The sequence below is a fragment of the Pagrus major genome, chromosome 14 (genome assembly GCF_040436345.1).
Source record: "Pagrus major chromosome 14, Pma_NU_1.0".
Classification (NCBI taxonomy): Eukaryota; Metazoa; Chordata; class Actinopteri; order Spariformes; family Sparidae; genus Pagrus; species Pagrus major.
This window is the reverse complement of record NC_133228.1, coordinates 24620941-24645639: the sequence shown is the minus strand read 5'-3', so window position 1 is coordinate 24645639 and position 24699 is coordinate 24620941. Positions and strand designations below refer to the sequence as shown.

At 43.7% G+C, this 24699-nt stretch overlaps 2 protein-coding genes across 2 annotated transcripts; both read left to right on the top strand.

The window, feature by feature from the left end:
• Positions 1-1678: 1678 nt before the first annotated feature.
• myrfl (myelin regulatory factor like) lies at positions 1679-12837 on the top strand. The gene is made up of 23 exons (XM_073480766.1): positions 1679-1759; positions 2448-2541; positions 3311-3372; positions 3570-3999; positions 4526-4720; positions 4856-5051; positions 5416-5492; positions 5619-5729; positions 5800-5893; positions 5967-6167; positions 6253-6361; positions 6454-6563; positions 7267-7412; positions 7986-8147; positions 8250-8321; positions 8636-8682; positions 8930-9091; positions 9177-9224; positions 9448-9532; positions 9761-9835; positions 10441-10552; positions 11118-11189; positions 11843-12837. Exons 1-23 carry the CDS (start codon positions 1687-1689, stop codon positions 11924-11926), a joined length of 2817 nt encoding a protein of 938 aa, XP_073336867.1. The 5' UTR covers positions 1679-1686; the 3' UTR covers positions 11927-12837.
• Positions 12838-18251: 5414 nt separating this feature from the next.
• cct2 (chaperonin containing TCP1, subunit 2 (beta)) lies at positions 18252-24345 on the top strand. Its single transcript, XM_073480719.1, has 16 exons — positions 18252-18333; positions 20019-20093; positions 20192-20257; positions 20639-20750; positions 20896-20972; positions 21062-21174; positions 21291-21493; positions 21585-21685; positions 21808-21935; positions 22160-22263; positions 22552-22671; positions 23001-23129; positions 23246-23349; positions 23475-23574; positions 23720-23861; positions 23949-24345. Exons 1-16 carry the CDS (start codon positions 18331-18333, stop codon positions 23977-23979), a joined length of 1608 nt encoding a protein of 535 aa, XP_073336820.1. The 5' UTR covers positions 18252-18330; the 3' UTR covers positions 23980-24345.
• Positions 24346-24699: the final 354 nt, after the last annotated feature.

Sequence of the window (24699 nt, the reverse complement as noted above, 5' to 3'; positions counted from 1 at the left end):
AACACAAACAAGAAATTATTATTTTCTCCAAAGTTTTTCATCTGATTCGATACGATGCAGTCAAGATTTTAACCCGATGATGTGAAAACCTTTGGCTCATAATACGATCGATGTTCTCTGGAAATACAGTAATAACTCATTTTATGTAAAAAAAAAACTACAACAACACGATGAAATAAGAAGGAGCCAGATGTGCTCAGATCTTCAACTTAAGTAAAAATATTAAAACCACAGTGCAGAAATATTGTTACAAGTTAATCCTGCGTTCAGATTTTTACTGTGACCTGTTAAGAACAAGCCTCTATTTTGAGCGTATCTCTGCAACTTGAATAATCAAGGTCTCATAATGAAGGGAACACTTGAAATGTTTGTTCACATGTGTAAGTATAATATGTGTCACTGGGTCTGAGAGATTGAAGTTGGCACACTGACACAATGAAAGATTTTATTTCCACCTAAATAAATGACAGTTTTAGAATAAATATCCCTGAAGAAAGATGCAGCTGCAGCTCCACATCTCTGGCAAACCATCAAAAAACATCTGAACATTAACTCTGCAAACTTTTATGCTAATAAAGTGAATCAGATGTTACCAAGCTCGTAGCTCTGCTCTTGTCAACAGGTTAAAGTAAAAGTATCTGCATCAAAGTTTAGTTAATTAAACTCAGTAATATGTAACATTTCTGCATTAAAATGTCTTTTAACGACTCGACCTGTTGAGTTGTGTTCTTACAGATGTTTCCAACAATGTTCAAACCAGAGAAAGTTCACTGAAGCTGACGGAGAGTTTCATTCGTTCACTTCACCACAACACAAGTTTAAAACACTCAACAGTAAATTTAAATAGTTAAAATACTTCATGCACATTAATGCATCAGAAATAATAATTCAGTTATATAACATGTAACTGTAACTCTCACTCTGGCCATTTTACTGCAATACTTTTTTATTTTTGATCCTCTACTTTTGATACATTTGTCTCGTGATACTTTACTGTTGTGTTTTTGTGGTGTTTCTACTTTTACTTTTACTTTTACGTGCTGCAAAATATATAAAAGAACCATGAAATACTCATATAATTACAGTATAGTTACAGTGTGTTTTATTTATCTATTTATTTAACTCTCAACACTTTGGGTCATAGTTGTTATGACATAATGGTTGCCGGCGGTAACATTCAGGATTGGAGTGATTACAGTTACTCTCATTACTGCAATTAAGTCATTTTTTGGGAACTGAGTATTTTTTTAGGTCTGTAATTTTACTCATACTTAAGTTTGTTTTACACCATGTAATCTACTTAGTTACTTTAACAACTGTAATTGAGTACTGAGTAAACATCAATGGTTTAAAAGTAACTAAAACTCTGAATAGTGTTTGAGAATACTTTGTACTTTTACTGTAGTATTATTTTGTAATCTATTTTACTTGTAATTGAGTAAAACATTCAGCATTTAGAGAAGGAAGAAGGTCGAAAAGTACCAAATCTGCCTCTAAGTTGTAATGGAGTCGAAATATGATATAATGGAAATACTTGAGTAAAAGTACTTTGTTACTTTCCTCCACCGGCTGTAGGACACTTTATAAAGTAAAAGTTCTGTGTATTGATTCATTCAATGTTTGTCTCAGCAGGACCCTCCTCATCCCTCCTCACTCCCCGGCTGCAGCGCCCCCCCGCTGGGCAGCATGGAGCCCGGAGGAGGCCGGCTGCCGGTCCAGGTTCTGGGAGAGAACGAGGCGCTGCAGCAGTTCTTCAGTGGTGAGCTGTTACACTTCATCCCCTCCACAGACAGACAGACTGGCTGAGTTTTAACAGCTTCATTAAGAGGTTAACTGTTTAAATGAGGAGTCCAGGAGTCCCTCAGAAGATAAAAGAGGTTCTGGTGGTTCTTTGGTTTCTTAGGAGGATCCAAGAGTCGCTCAGTTGGTTCTTAAAGGGGTCCTTCAGGGAGGGACAGGTAGTCCTTTTGGACCGTGTGGGACTCCTTGAGAAGGTTGGACTGAAGTTTCATGTGGTCCTAAAGAGGACGTTCCAGGGGTCGTCAAGGAAAATCAAATATTCCTTAAGATAGTTCTATTGGACCTTGAAGAGGTTCAGACTCCACATGTGGAGGATCCAGGAGTCCCAGAAGGGTTCTGCTGGTTCTTAAGGAGATCCTGGAAGTAGTTTCATGGATTTAAGAGGAAGATATATTGATCCTGGAGAAGGTAGTTCCTGTGGACCCTGAGGGGCTCTTTGAGAAGGTTCTGGTGCTGGTTGGTACTAAAAGAGGACAAAAAGATACCTCTTGTAGTCTTTGAGGAGGATCCACTGGACCTTAAAGTTGTTATGAACACACACAACATCATGATTATATACACACTCTTACGTGTGTGTGTGTGTGTGTGTGTGTGTGTGTGTGTGTGTGTGTGTGTGTGTGTGTGTGTGTGTGTGTGTGTGTGTGCAGGTCAGGATGTGAGCGGTGTGTTGGACAGTTCTGTCGCCGTGGATACGAGCATCCTGGAGCAGTACCTCAGTAACGACATGGACCCCAGCAGCTTGTAAGACTCACACACACACAGACAGCTTCAGTGTGACGTCATTTCTCCTCTGATCATGATTGATTATTGATTATTGATCAGTATATAACTACTTTATATACGTCTATTGATCTTAATCAATAAGAACACATCAGAATGTGTTTGATAATTAACTTCTGTATTAAGAATCTGAGTCTTCATAACAACTAGTAACTGATGTTGTGATAGAAGTAAAAAGCACAATATTTTAAGTCGCACAAAATGGAAATACTCATTTAAAGGTACAAGTACTCAGTTACTTTAAACCCCCGGCAGTAGTATCAGTTATTGTGTCGGTGCCATCATCATTCCTGGACACACACACTGTTACATAAAACACACACACACACACACAAACAGCATTGACCCAGTTGGTTATCAGCTGGGTGAAGGTTGTAAACCGGCTCATGAGCTTCTCTTTATGACACCAAGGTCACGTCGTCCAGATTTTATCTGGCGCCTTCTTCATTTTCATAATAAATGTACATAAACATGTTTCTTAAAAATGTCAAATTAAAGTGATGAAGAGCTCAAAGTGCGTGGTTTGTCCGGTGTGTTGTGAACAAAGGTCAGTAAAAGCACAATATTTGCCTCCAAAATGAAGAGAAGTGGAAGTGTGACGTAGCAGAAGTGGAGATAGAGATCATGACGGATCAGTCTCCACCTGACCGACGCACTCTGAGAGGTAACTACAGGTGACACCTCAGTGTGATGAGTTAACCTCTCTCCATGTTTTGTGTTTTTTTCCCAGCATGCTCCCTGAGTCTCCTCCTGACTCGAGCTCGGAGGCCTGTTCACCTGCTCAGATACCAGGTACTGTTTCAGCTTCAACAAATACATTTACTGCAAGAAGGATTATATTTAAAGTGTTTAAAGCCAGCTGTCACATATTTCGATTAGATTGTTTGACACAAAAAGGAGCTAAATATGAGAGTAACATAGTAAAATAAAACAATAGAACATTTTAATAATCAACGCCGGCTGATACGCTGTATTTCTCTGATTGGTAGACTTCCACTACGAGCCGCCCTATTGGCCCAACCAGCAGCCCAACCAGGAAGTGTTCCAGCCGGCACAACGGCCTGCCCTCTCCTCGTCCTGTCGCTTTAAGGATCGAGGCTCCGCCCACCATGATCCGCTGACCCACGACCAGCTCCGCAGTCTGGGCCTCACTAACACTTACATCAAGCCTGGGACCTCACCTGCCCCCCCTGCCCCACCTGCCCCCCTGCACCAGCACACACACCACTCACCTGAACACACACATTACCTGAATCCAGACAGCTGCTCGCAGGTGTACACCCCCCCAACGCCTCAATCCCCACCACATCCACCCTCGAACAGTTACACCTCCCCCTGTGCTGGACCAGGCCTGATCCACGGTTCAACCACACCCTCTTCAGCCTGTCTGATGGGCTCCACCTCCACGCTACACACCTAGTAAGACCTTCCAGCATCAGTTATATGACTTTTAGTCTTTACTAAATCGCTGTTTTGTTGGTTGCTTGGTTGGTTGATTGGTTGCTTGGTTGATTGGTTGCTTGGTTTGTCGGTTGGTTGGTTGCTTGGTTTGTTGGTTGGTTGGTTGGTTGGTTGGTTGGTTGGTTGGTTTGTTGATTGGTTGGTTGGTTGGTTGGTTGGTTGGTTGGTTGGTTTGTTGGTTGGTTGGTTGGTTGGTTGGTTGGTTGGTTGGTTGGTTTGTTGATTGGTTGGTTGGTTGGTTGGTTGGTTGGTTGGTTGGTTTGTTGGTTGGTTGGTTGGTTGGTTGGTTGGTTGGTTGGTTTGTTGATTGGTTGGTTGGTTGGTTGGTTGGTTGGTTGGTTGGTTTGTTGATTGGTTGTTTGGTTTGTTGGTTGGTTGGTTGGTTGATTGGTTGGTTGGTTGGTTGGTTGGTTGGTTGGTCTCAGTCAGTCAGTGATTGGCTGTTTGGTCTGCACTCTGAATGTTTCTTCTCATCCTTCTTCAGCTCTGCAGACAGTAAAAAGAGGAGGAGATCTGAGTCTGAGGAGCCGTCAGCAGGAATCGAGGCCTCCTGCAGTGAAGGTGTCGGGAACACAGTGGGTGGTGGTGGACTGAGTACAGGATCCTACCAGCTGCTGACTTGGGATCAGTACACGCCAGAACATTGGAGCACTTTGTACAACAGCAGCTACCAGACACTGTGAGTACAGAGCCAGCTGATCAGTGTTGTTGAGAGATCTGCTCTGGGCCAAAGTGTTGGACAGACCGACTGATATCATCATCTTTACACCTGCACCTGAACAAAGTCTAATCAGCTCGTCTTCTGTGTTTCCAGGTCTCCTCCTGCCTACCACGTCGACACAGATAAAGGCTTTGTCTTCTCTGCAGCCGACGAGGCCTTCATCTGCCAGAAGAAGAATCACTTCCAGGTCACCGTTCAGATCGGCGTGGCCGCAGAGCCGCAGTACGTCAGAACGCCCAGCGGACCGCAGGTGGTCGACCACTTCCTGATTAAAGTGTTCGGGATCAAGGTGCGCACAAGATTCTCAAACCTTCTGTCTACACTCGGTAACAAACAATAACGCAATGATTAATGAATTGAGATAAATGATTCTCAGCTAGACGAGAGATTGGTCCAGGACATGTCTAGATTGGTAGCTTAGCAGCAGTTAGCATTGGAGCTACTTCATGACCAACACACAGATGTCTCAGTTGGACAGGCCAACAAAACCCACCTGACTCTGGGATGGATCGATGACTTCCTGTTAGCTTACAACAAAATGCAGCATGAACAAGATACTTTCTCCAAAATGTTGGAAATTCTGCCATTTGCACTTTGAGTCGATGTCGACAGTATTTCCTGTGTGTGATTCCTGTTTGTCTGGTTCGTCACAGCTGGAATCTCCGAGCCACCAGGTGACCATCGAGCAGTCTCAGCCCGACCGCAGCAAGAAGCCCTTCCACCCTGTCAGGTAGATAATGGATGCAGCAGCCCAACATGCTACATGACCAGCTTTTTTTCAGTTTCCTCTGAGCGATACATACAAACAAAAGTTGTAAAAGCACAAACATCCAACCAATGAATGCTGTTCCTCCAGGGTCAGTCTGCCCAGCGGCAAAATCACCAAGGTAACGCTCTGCCGACTGCACTTCGGCGAGACGACGTCCAACAACATGAGGAAAAAAGGCAAACCCAACCCCGACCAGAGGTGAGTGAGTGACTACGTGAATGAATGAACGACAGTCAGAGCTACGTGCTAACTGTGTGTGTGTTTGTAGATACTTCCAGATGGTGGTGGGTCTGTACGCTGCCACGGCAGGAGAGGAAACTTTCCTCCTCACCGCTCTGGTGTCGGAGAGAATCATCGTCAGGGTAACAACGAGTAAAACACACAAATATTATGTTTTATTTATGAAAGTGTCTCAGCAGCGTGTCCTCCCTGCAGGCGTCTAACCCTGGTCAGTTTGAGATGGACGGGGACACCATGTGGCAGCGAGGGGCGGTGCAGGACGCCGTCGTCTGTCAAGGCCGAGTGGGCATCAACACCGACTCTCCTGATGAGGCGTTGGTCGTCTGTGGAAACGCCAAGGTGATGGGCGCCGTCATGCAGCCGTCGGACTGCCGCGCAAAGGAAAACATACAGGAGGTGAGACGACGAAGTGTCACTCAAACACCGTGGAAACATCTCAGGTATCAGTTGAAGTTAAAGCGCTCGTCTGTCTGCTCGTCAGGTCGACTCGGAGCAGCAGCTGAAGAGAATCACTCAGATGAGAATCGTCGAGTTCGATTATAAACCAGAGTTTGCTTCCAGCATGGGGATCGACCAGACGCACCAGACAGGTGACTGACCGCATCATTAACATGTTAATGCAGTGGTGCACCTGTGGTTTATGTATTACACCAGGTGAGTGTGATATCGATGTGATCTTCAGGTATCATAGCTCAGGAGGTGAAGGAGCTGCTGCCGTCAGCAGTGAGGGAGGTCGGAGACGTCAGCTGTTCTGACGGAGAGAAGATTAATAACTTCCTCATGGTGGACAAGGTAACCTCCTCTTCTCCTCCTCTTCTTCCTCTTCTCCTCCTCCAGACTGTTTTATTGATTTATGTTGTTCAAATATGTGACATTTAAGATTCAATTTCAATAAAAAGCAGAAGTTACTTTAGGTTTATCAGATATTAAAGTTAACACCAGAAGGATTTCTTAAAATAATCAAGTAGCTGCAAAAGCAGGGTCAGTGTTTCCCCTCACTTTAAACAAAAAACAGGTCAGAGATGACACAGCTAGCCTAGCGTTAGCCTGCAGCCAGCTTAGCGTTAGCCTGCAGTTAGCGTTAGCCTGCAGCGTCACTTCCAGACTCTTCTCCTGTGTGATGAAGATGATCAGCTGACTGGTCCCAGAGGAAACTCTGACAGCGTCAGACATGTTGTTTGTTTTTTTCTTTTTCAGAGATCCTTTATTGATTTGTTTGTGAAGAGGGTTTACTCTGGACAGATTTGAGAAACTGAACTTTGTGACAAATTGAATTTCTGTCTTTTGTTGTTTATTTTTTTTGTTGAACTGTCAAATTTTTATTTTTGGTGAAAGTTATTTGAACTTAAAGCCGTCAGGATAAAGTCAAGCTGTTGTTGGAGAAAATACTGCATGACATTAATGATCTGTTAATTTTTACAAACACAAATTGCTCATGTTCTCATCAAACTGCTGCCCATTCATTTCCTTATATCTCCTCCTCTTCGTCCTCCAGGAGCAGATCTTCATGGAGAACGTCGGGGCGGTGCAGCAGCTGTCGAAGCTCACCGACAACCTGGAGACTCGAATTAATGAGCTGGAGGTCTGGAACCGCCGACTGGCGAAGCTAAAGAGCCTGACCGGCAGCCTGCGCTCCACCGGGTACTTTTATTCATTTATCTGATTTTATACTGTTAAATATCAACATTCATGTGAGCGGACAACAAGTCATCCTTGAGCTGTAGTTTGTGGTCATGTTCAGCAAATGATGGATATATAACAAGCCGGCCCTGCTGAGTAAATGTCAAAGAGGTGTGTTCTGGTGCGTTGCATAACAGCAGCATCACTGTTTTATCAGTGTGTCACAGTTCAAGGACAGACGAGTCTCTGAAGGCGACTGTGTGATTAACGAGCAGCAGCCTTAAAAAAAACAGGATAAACTGCAGCTGACAGAAAACATGAAGTTGTGAAGAGTCACAAACTCTGCCGCAGTTTCCCCTCTTTGTTTGTGGCTTGTTGAAAGGTATTGTGGGAAATGTAGGCGATGAGTAAGTGGAGCAGAATCCCATGAAGCAGGTTGAAGGACAGCAGACTGCGCTCAAGGTCTCACATTGAGACTTGTGATGATTTATTATTTGTTATCTGGAAGTTAAAGACATTCACGACACTCTAAGGAACAACAAGCGTCCTGATATCAGCATGATGTATAAATTATAATCGTGTTTCCTCCAACAGGAAGCCCAGGAAGCACAGCAGCGTGTCGACGGCGCCGAGTCCAGACGCCTGCACGAGTGTTAAAGTTCAGAAGGACGGCTGGAGTCAGAAGTACGCCCACTGTCTGCAGCACAAAGTCTTCCAGGCCAGCGTCTTCACCCTGCTGGCCACCATGGCTTTCTGGTGAGGCGTGAGCTCACTTCCTGTTTTTAACCACACAGAAATAATACGTTAAGCTGAGAGACAGAAAAATATTAATTCAAAACTGTTGTGGTGTGTTCACAGCGTCATCTCTATCACCGCTCTGTACCTGTTTAACTTGAAGGAGGAGGACTACGACGCTTTTCCCGGCAACAAGTAACAGCAACAATTTTTATTTTTATTGTAACAGGAAACACAATTTATATCTGCTCAGTTAAAGCCGAACAATCATAGATACTGAACATCCTCTAGTCTGTCAGGTGCTGCACTTTCAAAATAATTCAGATGTGCCTTCACAAAATGTCTGATGTGGAGACACCTGCAGAAATCTGTCCCTGACAGTCATATTTCTCCTGAAGCTGCTGAAACGATGCGAGCGTACCCAAAGTATCCAACTAAACTAAATAACTCATGAATGCTCACTTTAACTCCAACATCACCTCAGTGTCCGTGTTGTTTCTGTCTCTCAGTAACGGCAGCGTGGTTCCTCTGCAGACGACGGCCTGGAGCAGCACAGGTAAGCTCAGGTGTTCACCTCCACTGTCTCACACAGACGATGTAAACAAGGGCTGTTTCATTCATGTTCATGTTGACAGGCAATGAGATGAAATCTGAATAATGAAAAAAACAGTGCAGTTCAAATACAGGAGGAATTAAAACACAATAAAAACATAAATAAAGATAATAAATCCAGGACAAAACAAATAAAAGGTGAATAAAATGTCTAATCAGCTCATTTTAAAGCCGTTACTTCTCTCCTCCAGTCCCAGCGTCCACTCAGCCCGGCCTGTGGCCTCCAGACGTGGACTTCTGTGACCTGCTGTACTGTGACCAGGTGTACTGCTGCACTCCACCTGCACGGGGCAGCACCGAGTCCAGCATCACCTCCACTGGACCACCTGGAGCAGAGAAGTCCAACCTGACAGGTGACAGCAGCTCGGTCCAACACTCAGAGATATTCAGATATCAACACAAAGAAACATGTGACTCTGATGTGTTTTTGTTCCACAGATATAAGAAGAGAAAAACTTTATTACAAACTGAAAAGTGCCAGAGACTGTGAGTGTACACACACACACACACACACACACACGCACACACACTGAGCTTATTCTTCTCGTCAGTATCGAGTGTCATCATACATGACCTCTGTGTGAGAATAACATTTGACATTAAAGCAAAAAAACCTGGTGACCTTGAAGAGGACAGGACACGAGGTAATCAGATCAGAGTGAAGAGTATTTAATATACTGACTCACCTGTATCATCATGTCTCCGTCAGGGACGAACACCACCATCCATTCTTTCATGATCAAAGAGAACCAGCAGGCCATCGACAGTAAATACTGTCTGAGGGACGAGTGTGGGTGAGTGAAGACCGACGGGAAGAAGCTGATGCTACAAACAGTCGATGCCTTGTCTTTTATTTTGTTACGCACACATAATATCTCAAAGTGTAGCATCTCTAACTGTGAAAATAATGTTTTTTAAGGACTTTCAGGACTTAACAGACTTAAAATAATAAAGCATGATCAATTAGAAATATTGAAGTAAACTACAGTCTGGACTGACTGATCTCACTGTGTTTCTTTCAGACCGGGTCGATACGTCTACAGAGTTCCCATCAGCCAGTTTGTTCCCGTCAACATGAGAATCACGCTGCTCATGAAGTGAGTTCAGACGATGAAACACGTGAAGACGTGTTATAATTATTAATATTTGGTCATTTCGAGTGTTACAAATGTATAATTTAGCTAACGTTGGCGTCTCTTGTTTCTAAAATACATTAATTTCTTATAAACAACATTATCTGTGACCTGTGAGGTTGCTAACGCAGCTGATTAGCACATAAGCTTACATGGCCTGTTGCATGTCAGGATGTCAACATTAGCATCAGTGTGTGTCAGTCTGCTGGCCTGTTAGCTAGCTAACAGTTAACTGGGCTAATTAATTGTGTTTTTAAAGGAGCAGCTCACCTAAAGTAAAATTCAGTCATTATCTCCACCAAACATTTCTGGAACTTTTTAAAAAAATCAGTTTTGGACCTCGGGGCTGCTGGAGACTCAGATGTTCGCTGTCTGGAGCCACTTTCTGTTTTAAATCAAGTCTCCAGCTGCTTCAGTTGTTCAGCTGAATGCTGCTTTGCTGTGAAGCTCCAGAAATGTTTTTGTGAACCACGACCCGCAGAGACGATGACTGGATTCACATTTTTGGGTGAAACCTGAGACGTAACTGTAAATAAAACATGTTCTGATGGGTTTTTGTGTTCCTGTAGTTCTACAGAGCTGCTGGTGGTTCATCTGTGCAGCTTCGATGAGTCGGCAGCCTGCTCGGCTCTGCTGGACATAAACACTGTCACTGGGATCAGATACCCTTCGAACACACAGGTAACAATAATGGAGATTTCTGGACGCTCTCTTCATTTAAAAAATTACAGAGGTGTCTTGTGTCTGTGTGTGTGTGTGTGTGTGAGTGTGTGTGTGTGTGTGTGTGTGTGTGCGTGCGTTGGCTCGAGGGTCACTGAGGATCCAGTCCACTGACTCAGTTACCATTACAGTGAATAATGCAGGCAGTGTGAGGAAACACTGATCAATAATGGATGTGTGCCAGGGTTTTCCTCACATCAGGACGACAGCATGCTAATCACAGCCGCGCTCACACTAATCCAGGACATGGACACTAATCACACACACACACTGACACACACCTGACTGCACCACACAGGACACTGTAGAGACAGAGCGGTGGACACAACACACACAACACACACGTAACAGGCTGTTTTAGGCTCATTTGAATGTTTGTTTTTCATTAAACTTCCTGATGAACGTGTCTGTCCCACCTCCAGCTAACGGTCTCGACTGTAGTTTGGTTTCACAAACATGTTTCAGTTGTTGCTTCTGTGGATTAAACGTGACCTGACTGTTGTGTTGTGGTCTGTTGTCTCTGCAGGGAGAACACGAGTGGCCTCTTCACGTGTCTCGTCTTTATCGCAGCTCGTATCACTTTCGCTCTGCAGTCGCTGTAAGAAAACTGAATTTTCTCTCTCATGTCATTTTATTTATAAGTGAGGATTTCTGCTATTATTCTCATTTTTCTAATTATTAACACATCTCACATGCAGACTCAAGCCAACAGTGAATGAATCTACAATGAAATGAATATTTTTGTGAGGTGTTTTTTAAAGATTTACGTCTTCAGACGGTATCGAGAGACAGACGGACATTTTGTTGGTTTGGGTCTGAACGTGAAGTTTGTCGACAACGAAAAAAATATATAGAATAACATCAACTTCATACTTTAATCTTAATGTGGCCACTCACGTCTTTGCTTGCTGTCATATCATTAAATATAAGTATGAGAGAAGCTTTTAACTGTAAACATTAGTTTTATTGACACATTTTTATATTTGAGTTAGAATCTGGGTGACTGTTTATAAACAGTATGTATGTAGATGTTTAAGATAAAGATAATAAGTTTATGTGTTTAAGATAAAGACAATGTGAAGTGTGAAGAGTGAACTAATAACGAGTAAAGCTGCATTTGGAAACAATTTTTCTACTTGAATCTCCTGCAGATTGTTCACTTTACTGATTAGATCTACAACTGCCTGATTTTGTAGGATTTATGATACTAAATAATTATAAATAATTGAAGTGTGTGTTCATCTTCTTCAGGGTCTAGCAGACTGCAGTACTGACCATCACTTCGCGGGGGTGCTCTTCACCGACTACCACTTTCACTTCTACAGACGCTGCTGAGACTCGTAGACTCACATTTATTATTATTATTAAATATTTTCTTTCCCCCACATGAAGATGACCATCAGAGAAACATGCCGGCTGTCATCACTTCTGCTTTTATGTTTTTTAAAAACCCAAAAATGTGTTTTTATTGTGATAAACTGTTCGTCACTTTTGTTGATAGATTGCACAGCGTGATTTATAAAACAGGTCTGCAAGTGAAAGTTCAGATCAGATGCACAAAATCTCCTTTTATTGTTTTGTTATTTACCGTCTTTTATTCTGTGAGGACGAAGAGTTCAGCTTGTAGAGACGAAAAACAGGTTTTAAAATGTCCACAATTCACTTAATCAACATCCAGCATGAAAATAATTCACTTTAAAGCAAATGTTTGAATTAATCTGAAGACTGGGGGAAGCATTTTGTTTTCAAGATGAGAAAAATAAGTAAAAATATATATTATGTTGTAGTTTTGTCTTGTGAAAAGTTTTAACGGTTCATTCTTGTACAAACTAAAAATCAGGGTTTGTCTGAACGTGTAATAGACGTGTGTGACCTTTGTGGAGGATACAAAAGGTTTAATGCTGAAAAGGTTTTCGACCTTTAATTTAATAAGAAGATAAATAAAAAAGTGGCTGAAATTTAAGTAGTTTTCTGTTTTAGTTTTTAAGATAGTTTATTTGAAGCACTGATCTCATTCTGATGGAACAGGATTACACCTGTGAGAAGAAATTACAGTTTACAGTAATTCTGAGAATAAATCCTTTTCTGTTATTGACAAGTACATATATATTAATTTAAAAAGCTCTGAGACGGAGGTGTGTGTCTGACTGAGGCGAAAATAAAGTTACTTCTTTAAAAAAGTCATTTCTGAGTGTGAAACTGTTAAAATGAATCTTTTCTATGAGCTGAACTGAACGTGACTGAATCCTGACTTCTCTGCTTTGTATGAAATGAAAACAAGTTTAATAAAATGTTTAAAAATGTCATCAAAGCTGCCTCGAGTTGTTTATAGTGTGACGGGTCCCCTGACCTTCACGTAAACCCAATGCCAACCTTCAAATCTTAACCCGAAGGTAAATACTTCAAACTTGTGGTTTTGGTCCCCACGGTGCAGGTTGGTCCCCACGGTGCAGGTCGGTCCCCACAGTGCAGGTCGGTCCCCACAGTGCAGGTCGGTCCCCACGGTGCAGGTCGGTCCCCACGGTGCAGGTCGGTCCCCACGGTGCAGGTCGGTCCCCAGTCGTTCTTCCGACTTTGGTACATTCATTCACGTCTGTGGGAGCAACATGTTTTTTTCTGATAATTTTGACAGCACGTGAACAAACAGTCAGTTAACATGGTAGCGTCATGGTGTGAAGTCACCTCACAGACCTCCATTTTGTTTTCTAAATGCAGCTGAACACAGAACAGAAGTAAAATGCTGATTATCAATACATTTTGACTGATAATAAAAGGTTTTATAGTCAGCAGACACCAGGCTGATCCGAGGCTGCAGGAGAGAAACGACATCAGCCTCTTCCATTTTATAATACTCGTATATCTGTGGTAATATTTGGTGAAAATATCAGTAATGAAAGTCATATTTACCTTTAAATGATAGTAACCAGTATAAAACAATACAATTTGGACTGAACCTGCCCAACACACAAACTCAGTGATGGATTTATCGTGTTGTTCAGGAGACAAGGTTGGTTTTCTTAATGTGAACTCCTTCAGCTGTAAACACACACACACACAGACACACACACACACACACACACACACACACTGATGACTAATTCAGGTGGAGGAGGTGCAGCAGAAACACCAAACTAATTAGGTGTCTGAGACAAACGTCTCAGCTGCAGAGAGGAAGGTAAAGTTGCAGGAGTGGAAACAGAGATGGACGCCGAGCACAATGTGAGTCTGACTGTTCTCTATGGTCTCTGCTGCTGTTTGGTGCATTGAGCTGACAATCAATTAACTTTATGTGTGACTCAGTTATAATAGTGATGTTTGTTCTAAACATAAAAGCGGCTGCTAAAATCAGAGGAAAACATCCTGACCAAGGAGATAAAAAGTGTCTGTTTTCTAATTTCATAACGCAAAACTTATATTCTCTTAGAAAACTTAAGAAAGAAGCAGCAACAGAAATCAAGAATATCAGTAATATTAGTTATAAACTGCAGATTTAACTTCATTAGTCTGATAAAATATAACAGAAACTGCATTTCTCTGCCCAGAATTGATACAAAAATGATTTTAAGTAACAATCTTTAATAAAATGTTAAAGAGCTGAATCATCTGTCATCTGTCAAAAATATTCAGCATGAATGTATATTTCATTCAAGGAGTTATATTTAAGCCGATGGGATGGCTGTTCAGATTATTAAAGACGTTTGTATTTGTTCCAGTTCAGCAGCCGTGAGTTTAAAACTGTCCGTCAGTTTAAAACTAGGAGCAGATGTTAAGTCCTCGTCTAACATGATCTGTTTTTGCTCGAGGACTCAGCTCTGGATGTTTCTTTATTAAAACATCGAACACAGAAGAAGAGAACATGAAGCAAAATGATGAATTTGAACCGAACGGGACCAAAACAAAGACGAGAACATTTTTAGAAAGTCTGTTGAAAAGCAACGAATGCTGTTACAGCGTAAAGACACTATTATTATCTACAGAAGGTCGACCCGGCGTGAAAAGTCTGTGAACGACTGCATTCGGCCCAAAAACAAACTTACAGGCGTGTTTTTTAAATTTGATTGGACCTTTTTCAGAACTCTGAGCTAAATTTTTAATCCAAACTAAACAAAAAACAGGTGTAACGTTCCAGAGCCGATACAGGTAGCTAATCCTTACTCAGCTGTGTGTGTGTATGTGTGTGTGTGTGTGTGTGTGTGTGTGTGTGTGTGTGTGTGTGTGTGTGTGCGTGGTGTCATCTGTCAGCCTGGAGACTGACGGACAGATGTCTGCTGTCACCACGGAAACTATCGCCGGGGGAAACTGTCTCTCTCCTCCTTCTCTTCCACAGTCAATCTTCTGACAAGATGTAATTAACTGATACTCTATCCTGTGTGTGTGTGTGTGTGTGTGTGTGTGTGTGTGTGTGTGTGTGTGTGTGTGTGTGTGTGTGTGTGTGCGTGTGTGTGTCGCAGGGCAGGTTGGGAGGTCGTCACCTCTCTCGGATTCGGGAGGAGTCGGACAGCAGGGAGCACAGGTAAAAGTTAAACTAACCACAGGTGGAAAGAGTCCACACGTTGTTTCCTCCAGCAGAAGTTCAGATACTTGTTAAAAACAGACTCTGGTAAAAGTATAAGTACTGATTCAGCTTCTTTACTCCAGTAAAAGTAATCGAGTACAGGCTCTGACATGTACTCAGAGTATCAGAGTAAAAAGTCTCCCTCTGAAGGACATTTGTAGTCAAAGCTAACTGAAGCTCACGTCATATTAATATAATTCAAAGACTATTAAAGTTAAAGGTAGAGTCAGTAGGATTTGTCCCAGCTGTTCCTGAACGCACCACAAAGATAGTTGATAGTTGAGTCTCATTCCCAGGACGTCAAACAGCCACATGTTGGGTTGGTAAAGCGTCCCGAGCAGCAACAAAGAGAGAAAATAAGAAACTCTCTGCAGATACGAGACACTAACACGCCTTTTCTCCCCGTCCAGCCTCCCTCTCTGTCTGTTCACGTCTTTTACGTCTTTGTTTCGTCTCGTTACCTCGAGTAAACTGGTTTGAACGTTGTTGTAAACATGATGATGTAAGAACACAACAACATACAAAACAAAGGTCGAGTTGTTTTTAGACATTTTGATGCAGAACTCCTTCACATCGTATCTCTCAGTTAAATGGCAAAAATACCAAATACAAGCTGGGATGGAAACATGGCTGCCGTCTTCAGAGGAGCTGGAAACTCAGTCCGGCCAATCTGATAACAGTGTGTGTGTGTGTGTGTGTGTGTGTGTGTGTGTGTCTGTGTGTGTGTGTGTGTGTGTGTGTGTGTGTGTGTGTGTCTGTGTGTGTGTGTATGTGTGTGTGTGTGTCTGTGTGTGTGTGTGATACTCTGTCGACCTTGGCAGAGGGATTCGTTACTGTGATCAGACCCGACTATAAACAAATCTGAATGGAAACTGGTTTACATGGATCTGTGTGTGTGTGTGTGTGTGTGTGTGTGTGTGTGTGTGTGTGTGTGTGTGTGTGAGTGTGTGTTCATTAGCTCTGCCACTCAGCGCTGAGTCGCTGCTTGACAAGATGGGAACATGATGAGGTGAAACACGACCTCTTCACTCTCTCTCTCTGTCAGCGCCTGTTTCCTGCCGCCGATCGTCCAGCGGCGGCAGCAGACAGGTGGAGCAGGTAAACCAGGTGTGGACGAGGCCCAGAGACAGGAAGTGATGCGTCCGTCTCATCCGGCGTCTCTGGCTCTGTACGAGCAGCAGAGGAAGGTGGAGGACAACAGGAGTCTGCTGGAGGAGGTGACCTTTAAAATAATGTGATCGAGCCACTTTCGGCAGGTTTAGGTGAGCTGTGAGGTGAAGAAATATTTTGCGCCCCCTGGTGGAAACTCTTTGAACTGCATGTGCGGCCATTTTAACAGATAATTCAACCATTATTCTGTATTTTTCTTTTTGTCCACAAATCTCATGAAAAGACCCAAAACAGCAACATGTTAGTGCGTCTCTCAACACTGTCTCACTTCCTGTTTGTGTCTCTCAGCTCCAAGCTCATTGGTTCCTACTGAAAACACCTCACAAATATGACGCTCTCAGTAATTCCCTACATCAGCTGCTCACTGTAGTTTTTATCAAACAAACAGGAGGAAACAGCGTGTGTGTGTGTGTGTGTGTGTGTGTGTGTGTGTGTGTGTGTGTGTGTGTGTGTGTTTCAGCTGGGTCGTATCGAGGCGGAGCTCCGACAGTCGGTGCGTCTGGACGTTGAGCGGCAGCAGGAAGCCGAGTTCCTCCGTCAGCAGGAGACCAAACTGCTGAGGACGAACCTGTGTCACCTGAGCCTGAGCCAGCGAGTCGCCAAGTAAAACTTCAGCTGCTCTTCAGATTCACGTCAATAACACAAAAACAAACGTTTTACCAGCTGAGACATCGTTTTTGGGGTGAACTGTTCCTTTAACATCATCAGTCAGACACTTTTCCTCTCCTTTCAGATGTTTTCTGTTGTTGTCTGTTGTTTCCACAGACCCTGGGTCAGCAGCTACTTCAGGAAGTTCCCCATGCACATCTACTGTCTTCCTGTGCAGGCGGCCAATCACAGAGCCAGGAGGCGGGGCTTGATGAAGAGGAAATGAGGAGGCGGGGCTTGATGAAGAGGAAATGAGGAGGCGGGGCTGAAATATGTTTAAATATGTTTGTTTTTTACCTGAATAATATATGTTATTGCCTCCCTGACTATTATTGTGTCCTGTGTTTTCCTACACAAAGAAACATTTACATGAAGATTCAGTCTGAGTCACTGGAGCGTCTGTAAAGCTGCTGAGTCCAGGTTGAGTTCCTCTAACAGAACCACTGGGTCCAGTCCGGACTCAGGCTACTTTCCAAAAAACATCCCAGGGCTAAAATTAAGGTTAAACTCTATTTAATGCAGAAGACTCTGTGAACTACATGGTTCATTTGAAGTCTTTTCTTCAATGTGGATCTGTGACGCCACCTGGTGTTTAATACAACATGACTGATCGCTGAGACGAGCGATAAACAAATAAATAACCGACAGAGAGGAGGAAACTATCCAATTTCTAAGGACACATTTCTAAATAACTTTACAACGAATTATTTGTTTCTTGTCTGATTTACTGCCTCATATGTCTTTTACGTCCTCCTCCATGTTTTTTCTGTCGCTCACATGAAGATATCAATACCTGTGAAACCATTATCTATTATTATTATTATTATTATTATTATTATTATTATTATTATTATTATCTGTCTTTTTTAGGAGCGTTGCACAAGAACATTTTATAGAATGAAATAAAAAACACTTATTTTTGGTAAGAAAAGCTTTATTGCATTTTCAAAGCGCTTTGTGTTGCCTTGTGTCTGAACTGTGCTGTACAAATAAACTTGCCTGGCCGTATTATTTTATTTTATATTAAGCCTTTTGCTTTGGAACCGGCTGCAAATTCATAATTAATTTATACTGCTATTATTGTTGTGTTATTGTCTTGTTGTTTAGGCTACAGAATCCACATAAGAAACAATATTTGACAGAAAACACACATTACGTTTCACACTGGCTCAAATAAAGTTTATATTTTATATAATAAAAGCCAGAAACAAAAAAATCTAGGCTCATTTTTCAACAGACAGCTGCAGCATCGTGTTCTCCCTGATCTGCCCTGAACGCAGCATCACGTTTTCACGTCACTACGTCACTGCCCTGCCCAGCCCTTCTTCTGTGTGCGTGCACGGCTCCATCCCGACTCACAGACATCATGGTGAGTTTCTGCTCTTATTCACCCTTTAACAACCCGACAGAAACGGCCAGAACACGTCGCTCCAGCTCCTCACGGAACCGAGCTCACACAGACTCTGCTAAACACTTTACAGACCGTTTGTGTTGCTCGTAAAGTCCGGTTAGCTCCATGTTAGCTGGCGGCGCTAGCCGGCGAGCAAGCACATGGGCTTTATGAAAGGCTAACGGCTAAGCTAGCCGCTTTAAAGTGCGCACTGAGCTGTTAGCGCGGTCTGATGAAGCTGCCGGGTTTCCTACAGCTAATGTGATCTTAGCTGCCGCGTTTAACGGGTCTGTGTGTGCGCGGCTGCTCGTCATTGTTCCCCTCAGGTAGCCTGTTAGCCTGTTAGCATGCTAGGTTAGCTTGTCATCTCGGCTTTGTGGCTGTCACACAGGAACAATCAGCGATTATGGTCACTCGTGAATAAAATGGCAGAAAAAACAGTAAATATAATAATGTGAGTGCATCAACATGTAACATCTGCTGTCATCTAACTTCAGCTTTGATCACAGTCGTCGGTGGTTTTTGTGTTTTTTGGTTTTCACTGTTCATAAAGTGTCTGAAGCTTCTAGCGGTTTCTACAGGGATCCGCTCATGATGCGTTCACTGGGGCTCGGAACAAAAACCTCCGTCCACGCCTAAATTATGGCGTACAAGGACCCCAAAATAATGTCTAACTGTTGATGAAGATATTTTATCAGTCAGCACATGTTATTTAAACTAATGTGAAATGCTGAACATGCAGTCCAGTAAAACTAAAGAGATGTTGATTCAATATTTTGGTAATTTTGTAGTTTGATTCTGTTGAATTGATTTGTGACACAGAAGATTATGAAGCCGTCAGTAATTTAACAATTCTTTAATTTTAGGCATAAAAAAGGCCCAGATTGTTTAACTCTAGCTTTTTCTTTTGCACTTGCAACCTGAATTGGGTTTTTGGATGTAGGTCAGGTTAAATGAGACATTTGGAGACTTAATCTTCGACGTCGTGAAACCAGATTAACATTTCTCACTAATTTGTGACATTTCAAAGACAAACGACCGCCTCTGTTTGTGGCAGCCAGACTTCAGTTACGTGTAGCTGTATTACAGTTTATGATCCAGGGAACCACAGAACACGTCCAGAATTAATGTGCTGCAAGATAATGAGTATATCACAGTAAATGTTTCATTATGAACATGCCAGTGTTTGTATACTGTCAGTAGTTTTAGTTCTTAGAAAGTAAATAGTAATCGATGCGTCTCTAATTAAATCTGAAGGTTATAACTTTGATGAAAGATTCATTGTTAAAGTTTTTCTTAGACGTCGTTATCGTATGTTTCCTGATCCAGAGTGTAAAGTTTTATCTTTTTATTTCAAAAGAACAAAGTTATCAAAAACCGAGATAGTAAATTTTGAGGCCACACGTGTTGTTTGTATAATTTTGCTCTTTATTAATCAAAGTAGTCGTCAGCTGATCAGTAGTGATCAATACACTGATGGTATTAATAACCACGAGGGACGGAGCTGCTCATGAAACTAAAACTTGTAATAGAAACATGCTGGACCCAAAAACTTAAACATGCCACAGAACTATTGTTTGTTGTGTTGCTGTCAGTTTGTCTCTTAATATTGATTGACTGACTGACTGATTGATTGATTGACTGACTGATTGGTCTCTCTGCAGGCGTCCTTATCGATGGCCCCGGTCAACATCTTCAGACATGGAGCTGATGAAGAGAAAGCTGAAACTGCACGACTGGTGGGTTTATTAAAGTTTTCATGTTGTCTGAACTGTGGAAACTTTATTGTTTTATAATTTATTGTGTTTTTCTTCTATTTGTGTGTTTTTCTCTGCAGTCGTCTTTCATCGGCGCCATCGCTATCGGAGACCTGGTGAAAAGCACTCTGGGCCCGAAGGGGATGGTACGTCACGTTGATCACCATTAAAGACTTTTTCACTGTGATATTTCGATGTTTCTCTGCTGGAAGTGACAGAAACAGTTCAGCCAACAGGAAGTAGAGATGTTGTGTTATCCTCCAGAAACTCTCAGCCCCCTGGTGATCTTCTCCCTCCAGCCGGCTGCCACCGTCTTTATGTTTATAAAAGAAGACAGTAGTTTATAGATAACTCCTCATTTCAGCTTCATCATTGAACTATTCCTCGTCAGTGTCGTGCTTTCAACACGAGAGACGGGAATGAAAATAGAAACAGGCGTCGAGCTCAAAGCGACACTTAGATGAAATCGAGCTGATTTCGTTGCTGACGCTCCCTCGTTGAACAATCTTTCTCGTCTGTCTCTTCAGGACAAGATCTTGCTCGGCGGAGGGAAAGGCGGCACGGTGACGGTGACCAACGATGGAGCGACCATCCTGAAAGCCATCGGAGTCGACAACCCTGCTGCCAAAGTGCTGGTTGGTGAGTGACGCTGCTGAACAAACTGGACGTAAAGTTCAGAATCAGAAATGATTTTGGTTTTGTGTCGCAGCTGGAAGCTAAAAAAGACGTAGTGAAGTTTATCTGCTCTGTCTGGTTAAAGTAAAGTTCATGTGTCGTATTGCAGACATGTCGAAGGTTCAAGACGATGAGGTCGGCGATGGCACCACCTCCGTCACCGTCCTCGCTGCAGAGCTGCTGCGGGTAAGATGCTGTTTGTCTTTTTATTAAATTGAACCGTGAGGGTTAAAACGTCTCGCTGCTGCTTGTTAACATCGCTGTCGCCTTCGCAGGAGGCCGAGCTGCTGATCGCCAAGAAGATTCACCCACAGACCATCATCGCCGGCTGGAGGAAGGCGACGCAGGCGGCCAGAGACGCTCTGAGGGAGGCGGCGGTGGATCACAGGTGAGTCTGATGTGCAGCTGCTGAGACTGAAACCAGTTTGTTTCTGACTTTGATTCAGTTGTTAAGTCTTCTTCTCTTCTTCTCCTTCTGCCTCTGCATCCTTCCCGTCTCCATAGCAACGACGCGGCCCGTTTCCAGGAGGATCTGCTGAACATCGCCCGGACGACGCTCTCCTCCAAACTGCTGACTCACCACAAAGATCACTTCTCCAATCTGGCCGTCAACGCCATCATGAGGCTGAAGGGCTCCGGGAACCTGGAGGCCATCCACGTCATCAAGAAGCTCGGAGGCAGCCTCACCGACTCCTACCTGGACGAAGGTGAGCGAGGACCTGTGATGTCATCGCCGCCCAGGCTGATGTGTTGTTTTTATGCGATTGGCTCCTGTAACGTCTCCGCTGCTCCGCCCAGGTTTCCTGTTGGACAAGAAGATCGGAGTGAACCAACCCAAGAGGATGGAGAACGTCAACATCCTGATCGCAAACACCGGCATGGACACCGACAAGATCAAGGTACGCACACACACACACACATCATGCAACCTGCCTCTTTCATGTAAACAAAACAAATCCACAGCTTCTGTTTTGACATTTGTGTTGTGTGGCTGTATATTTACTGTGTGTGTGTGTGTCAGATCTTTGGCTCCAGGGTTCGCGTCGACTCGACGGCGAAGGTTGCAGAGATCGAACTCGCAGAGAAAGAGAAGATGAAGGAGAAGGTCGACCGAATCCTGAAACACGGAATCAACTGCTTCATCAACAGGTACACAGACACACACACACACACACACACACACACACACACACACACACACACACACACACACACACAGGAAACAGCAGTGGGATAAGTGAATAGTCGTCCACTGGAGGGCGCTGTTGCTCCCAGTGATCCTGATCACAGCAGCTGCTCACACGTTCATGACTTTTTAATTTTTCTGTAAAAAGACTAAACTTCTGTTTGTTTGTTTGTTTGTTTGTTTACAGACAGCTGATCTATAACTATCCAGAGCAGCTGTTTGCTCAGGCGGGTGTCATGGCCATCGAGCACGCCGACTTCACCGGCGTCGAGCGCCTCGCTCTGGTCACTGGTACGTAGAAACGTGCACACACACGTTCTGCAGGATCTACTTTGTTCAGTGTTACACAGTTGTTTGTGCTCGTCCTCGTGTCTCGTTCTGTCCACAACCCAAAGACGTTCACTTTACTGTCACAGAGGAAAGAAACCAGAGAATATTCACATTTAACAAGCTGCATCAGAGAAATGTAACTTTTTAATCTTCAGAAATGTAGTGTTTGATCGTTGAAGCTCCAGTTTCAGCTTCATGTGTCACATCAGCCGATCAATATGCTGACTAACTCTTCTTGTGTGTGATCAGGAGGAGAGATCACCTCCACCTTCGACCACCCCGAGCTGGTGAAGCTGGGTCACTGCAAACTGATCGAGGAGGTGATGATCGGAGAGGACCTGCTCATCCACTTCTCTGGAGTCGCCATGGGTACGTCCCGAACATCTGAGCGAGCCACGCTTTGTTTTTCAGCTTGTTGTTGTTAATTTTCTGTTCCATATTTCTGCTCGCAGTTCTTGTTTTTAATCTTCATTTTCATATTATACTTACGAAACATCTTGAATGTAAAAACCTTTTCTGAACGGCTGCGTAAAGTAGCTAGCTTAGCATTGAGGTAGTTAACTCAGCGGGTCTCATTAGCTGGTCTCACTGTTCGACTTGTGGATTTCATGTGAGCTTTAAATCGTCTTCGGTGTGTTAAGTTGTAAATTAATGTATCTCACCTGTCCCTCCTCCCCACCTGTCCCTCCTCCCCTCAGGTGAGGCGTGCACGGTCGTCCTGCGAGGAGCGACTCAGCAGATTCTGGACGAGGCCGAGCGCTCGCTGCACGACGCTCTGTGTGTGTTGTCTCAGACTGTGAAGGAGCCACGCACCGTCTACGGAGGAGGTACACACACACACACACACCCTCACACACACACACACACCCTCACACACACACACACACTCTACCACACACACACACACTCTCTCAGACTCTGACTCCGCCCCTCTCTCCGTCAGGCTGCTCTGAGATGCTGATGGCCCGCGTGGTGTCTGATCTGGCCAGTAGGACGCCAGGAAAGGAGGCAGTCGCCATGGAGTCGTTCGCCAAGGCTCTGAGGATGGTACGTCTCTTCTTTAAAGGGTCATACCGTGTTTTCTAAGAGAGTGTTTGCAGAAACAGATTTTCTCTCAAATCTCCAGTTTTGATTCTTGTCCGGCTAATTTTTGTCGCCATCTTCTCCTCCAGCTGCCGACCATCATCGCCGACAACGCCGGCTACGACAGCGCCGACCTGGTGGCTCAACTGAGAGCTGCACACCAGGAGAACAAGACCAACTTCGGACTGAGTGAGTGAACACAGACAAACATTCACACCACACTGGATTTGACTGATTGTATGTGCTCTTCTGTGGCTATATCTGCTCAAGTTAGCATGCTAACCAGCTAGCCCCGTGGGCAAACATTAATGATTGTGTGTTTTTCCCCCTGCAGACATGTTTGAAGGCACAGTGGGCAACATGGCCGAGCTGGGCATCACAGAGTCCTTCCAGGTGAAGCGTCAGGTGCTGCTGAGCGCCTCTGAAGCTGCTGAGATGATCCTGAGAGTCGACAACATCATCAAGGCTGCTCCCAGGTCAGTTCATCACACCTCACATCTCTGTCTGACACAACAGGCTCTCAGGTGAAGGTGAATTCACTGACTGTCGTTTTGTTTTTGCAGGAAGAGAGTTCCCGACCATCACCCCTGCTAGAGGAAGAGGAGGATGAAGAACGGGGGGAGGGATCAGTTTGTTATTTATCACCTCTGTGTAGTTCAAAGTAAAGAAACGCTCCGCTGTTTTTTCTCTGTCAAACTCTCACTGTGGAAGCACTGCACAGGCTAGCTGGCTAACGCTAGCTGACCATCACACACGGCTAACTTCTGCTAATGCTAGCACGACAGAAGCTAAATCATTTATAGCTTCACATAGCAGTGTGAATGTAAAGTTTGCGATGCTAACATTAGCCGAGGTCACAGCTGGGAGCTTGTTACGCTAACGTTAGCCGACGTCGCCTCGAACGAAAGTTTGGACGTTTTGTTTTGTTTACTGAAATAAAAGAACCAATCCTCATCTGAAGGTTTGTTTGTTGTCTTTGTGTCTCTGAGTGTTTCTGACTGATCGTCCAGGAACTTCTCCACCGGGTGTTCATGTTTTTCTGTCCACCCTGTGTTTGTGTTGTCACCGTCTGCTTCATCAGGTCAGAGTGACCGAGGCCTCAGAGAGTCAACAGACTGAAGTTACCCAACAAAGACCGAACCGTCCTCACAGACACTACAGACTCTCAGCTTTGTGATGTTTGAAGCGTAAATTAAATGTGTAGCAGTAAAAAGCTAATGCTAGGCTACAAACAGACGACATCACGGTCACATGACTTAAACGTCTCCACCACTGAGCGTCTTACTGCACAATTACTATCCAGGTTTTCTATAA

What these genes read in the sequence shown, in the direction of transcription:
- myrfl (XM_073480766.1), top strand. Translation starts at nt 1,687, where the DNA reads ATGGAGCCCGGAGGAGGCCGGCTGCCGGTCCAGGTTCTGGGAGAGAAC. An exon ending in CTGGCCACCATGGCTTTCTG is followed by an intron (nt 8,148 to 8,249) that starts GTGAGGCGTGAG and finishes GTGTGTTCACAG; the next exon opens with CGTCATCTCTATCACCGCTC. An exon ending in GACGGCCTGGAGCAGCACAG is followed by an intron (nt 8,683 to 8,929) that starts GTAAGCTCAGGT and finishes TCTCTCCTCCAG; the next exon opens with TCCCAGCGTCCACTCAGCCC.
- cct2 (XM_073480719.1), top strand. An exon ending in CGACTCCTACCTGGACGAAG is followed by an intron (nt 21,494 to 21,584) that starts GTGAGCGAGGAC and finishes TGCTCCGCCCAG; the next exon opens with GTTTCCTGTTGGACAAGAAG. An exon ending in ATCAACTGCTTCATCAACAG is followed by an intron (nt 21,936 to 22,159) that starts GTACACAGACAC and finishes GTTTGTTTACAG; the next exon opens with ACAGCTGATCTATAACTATC.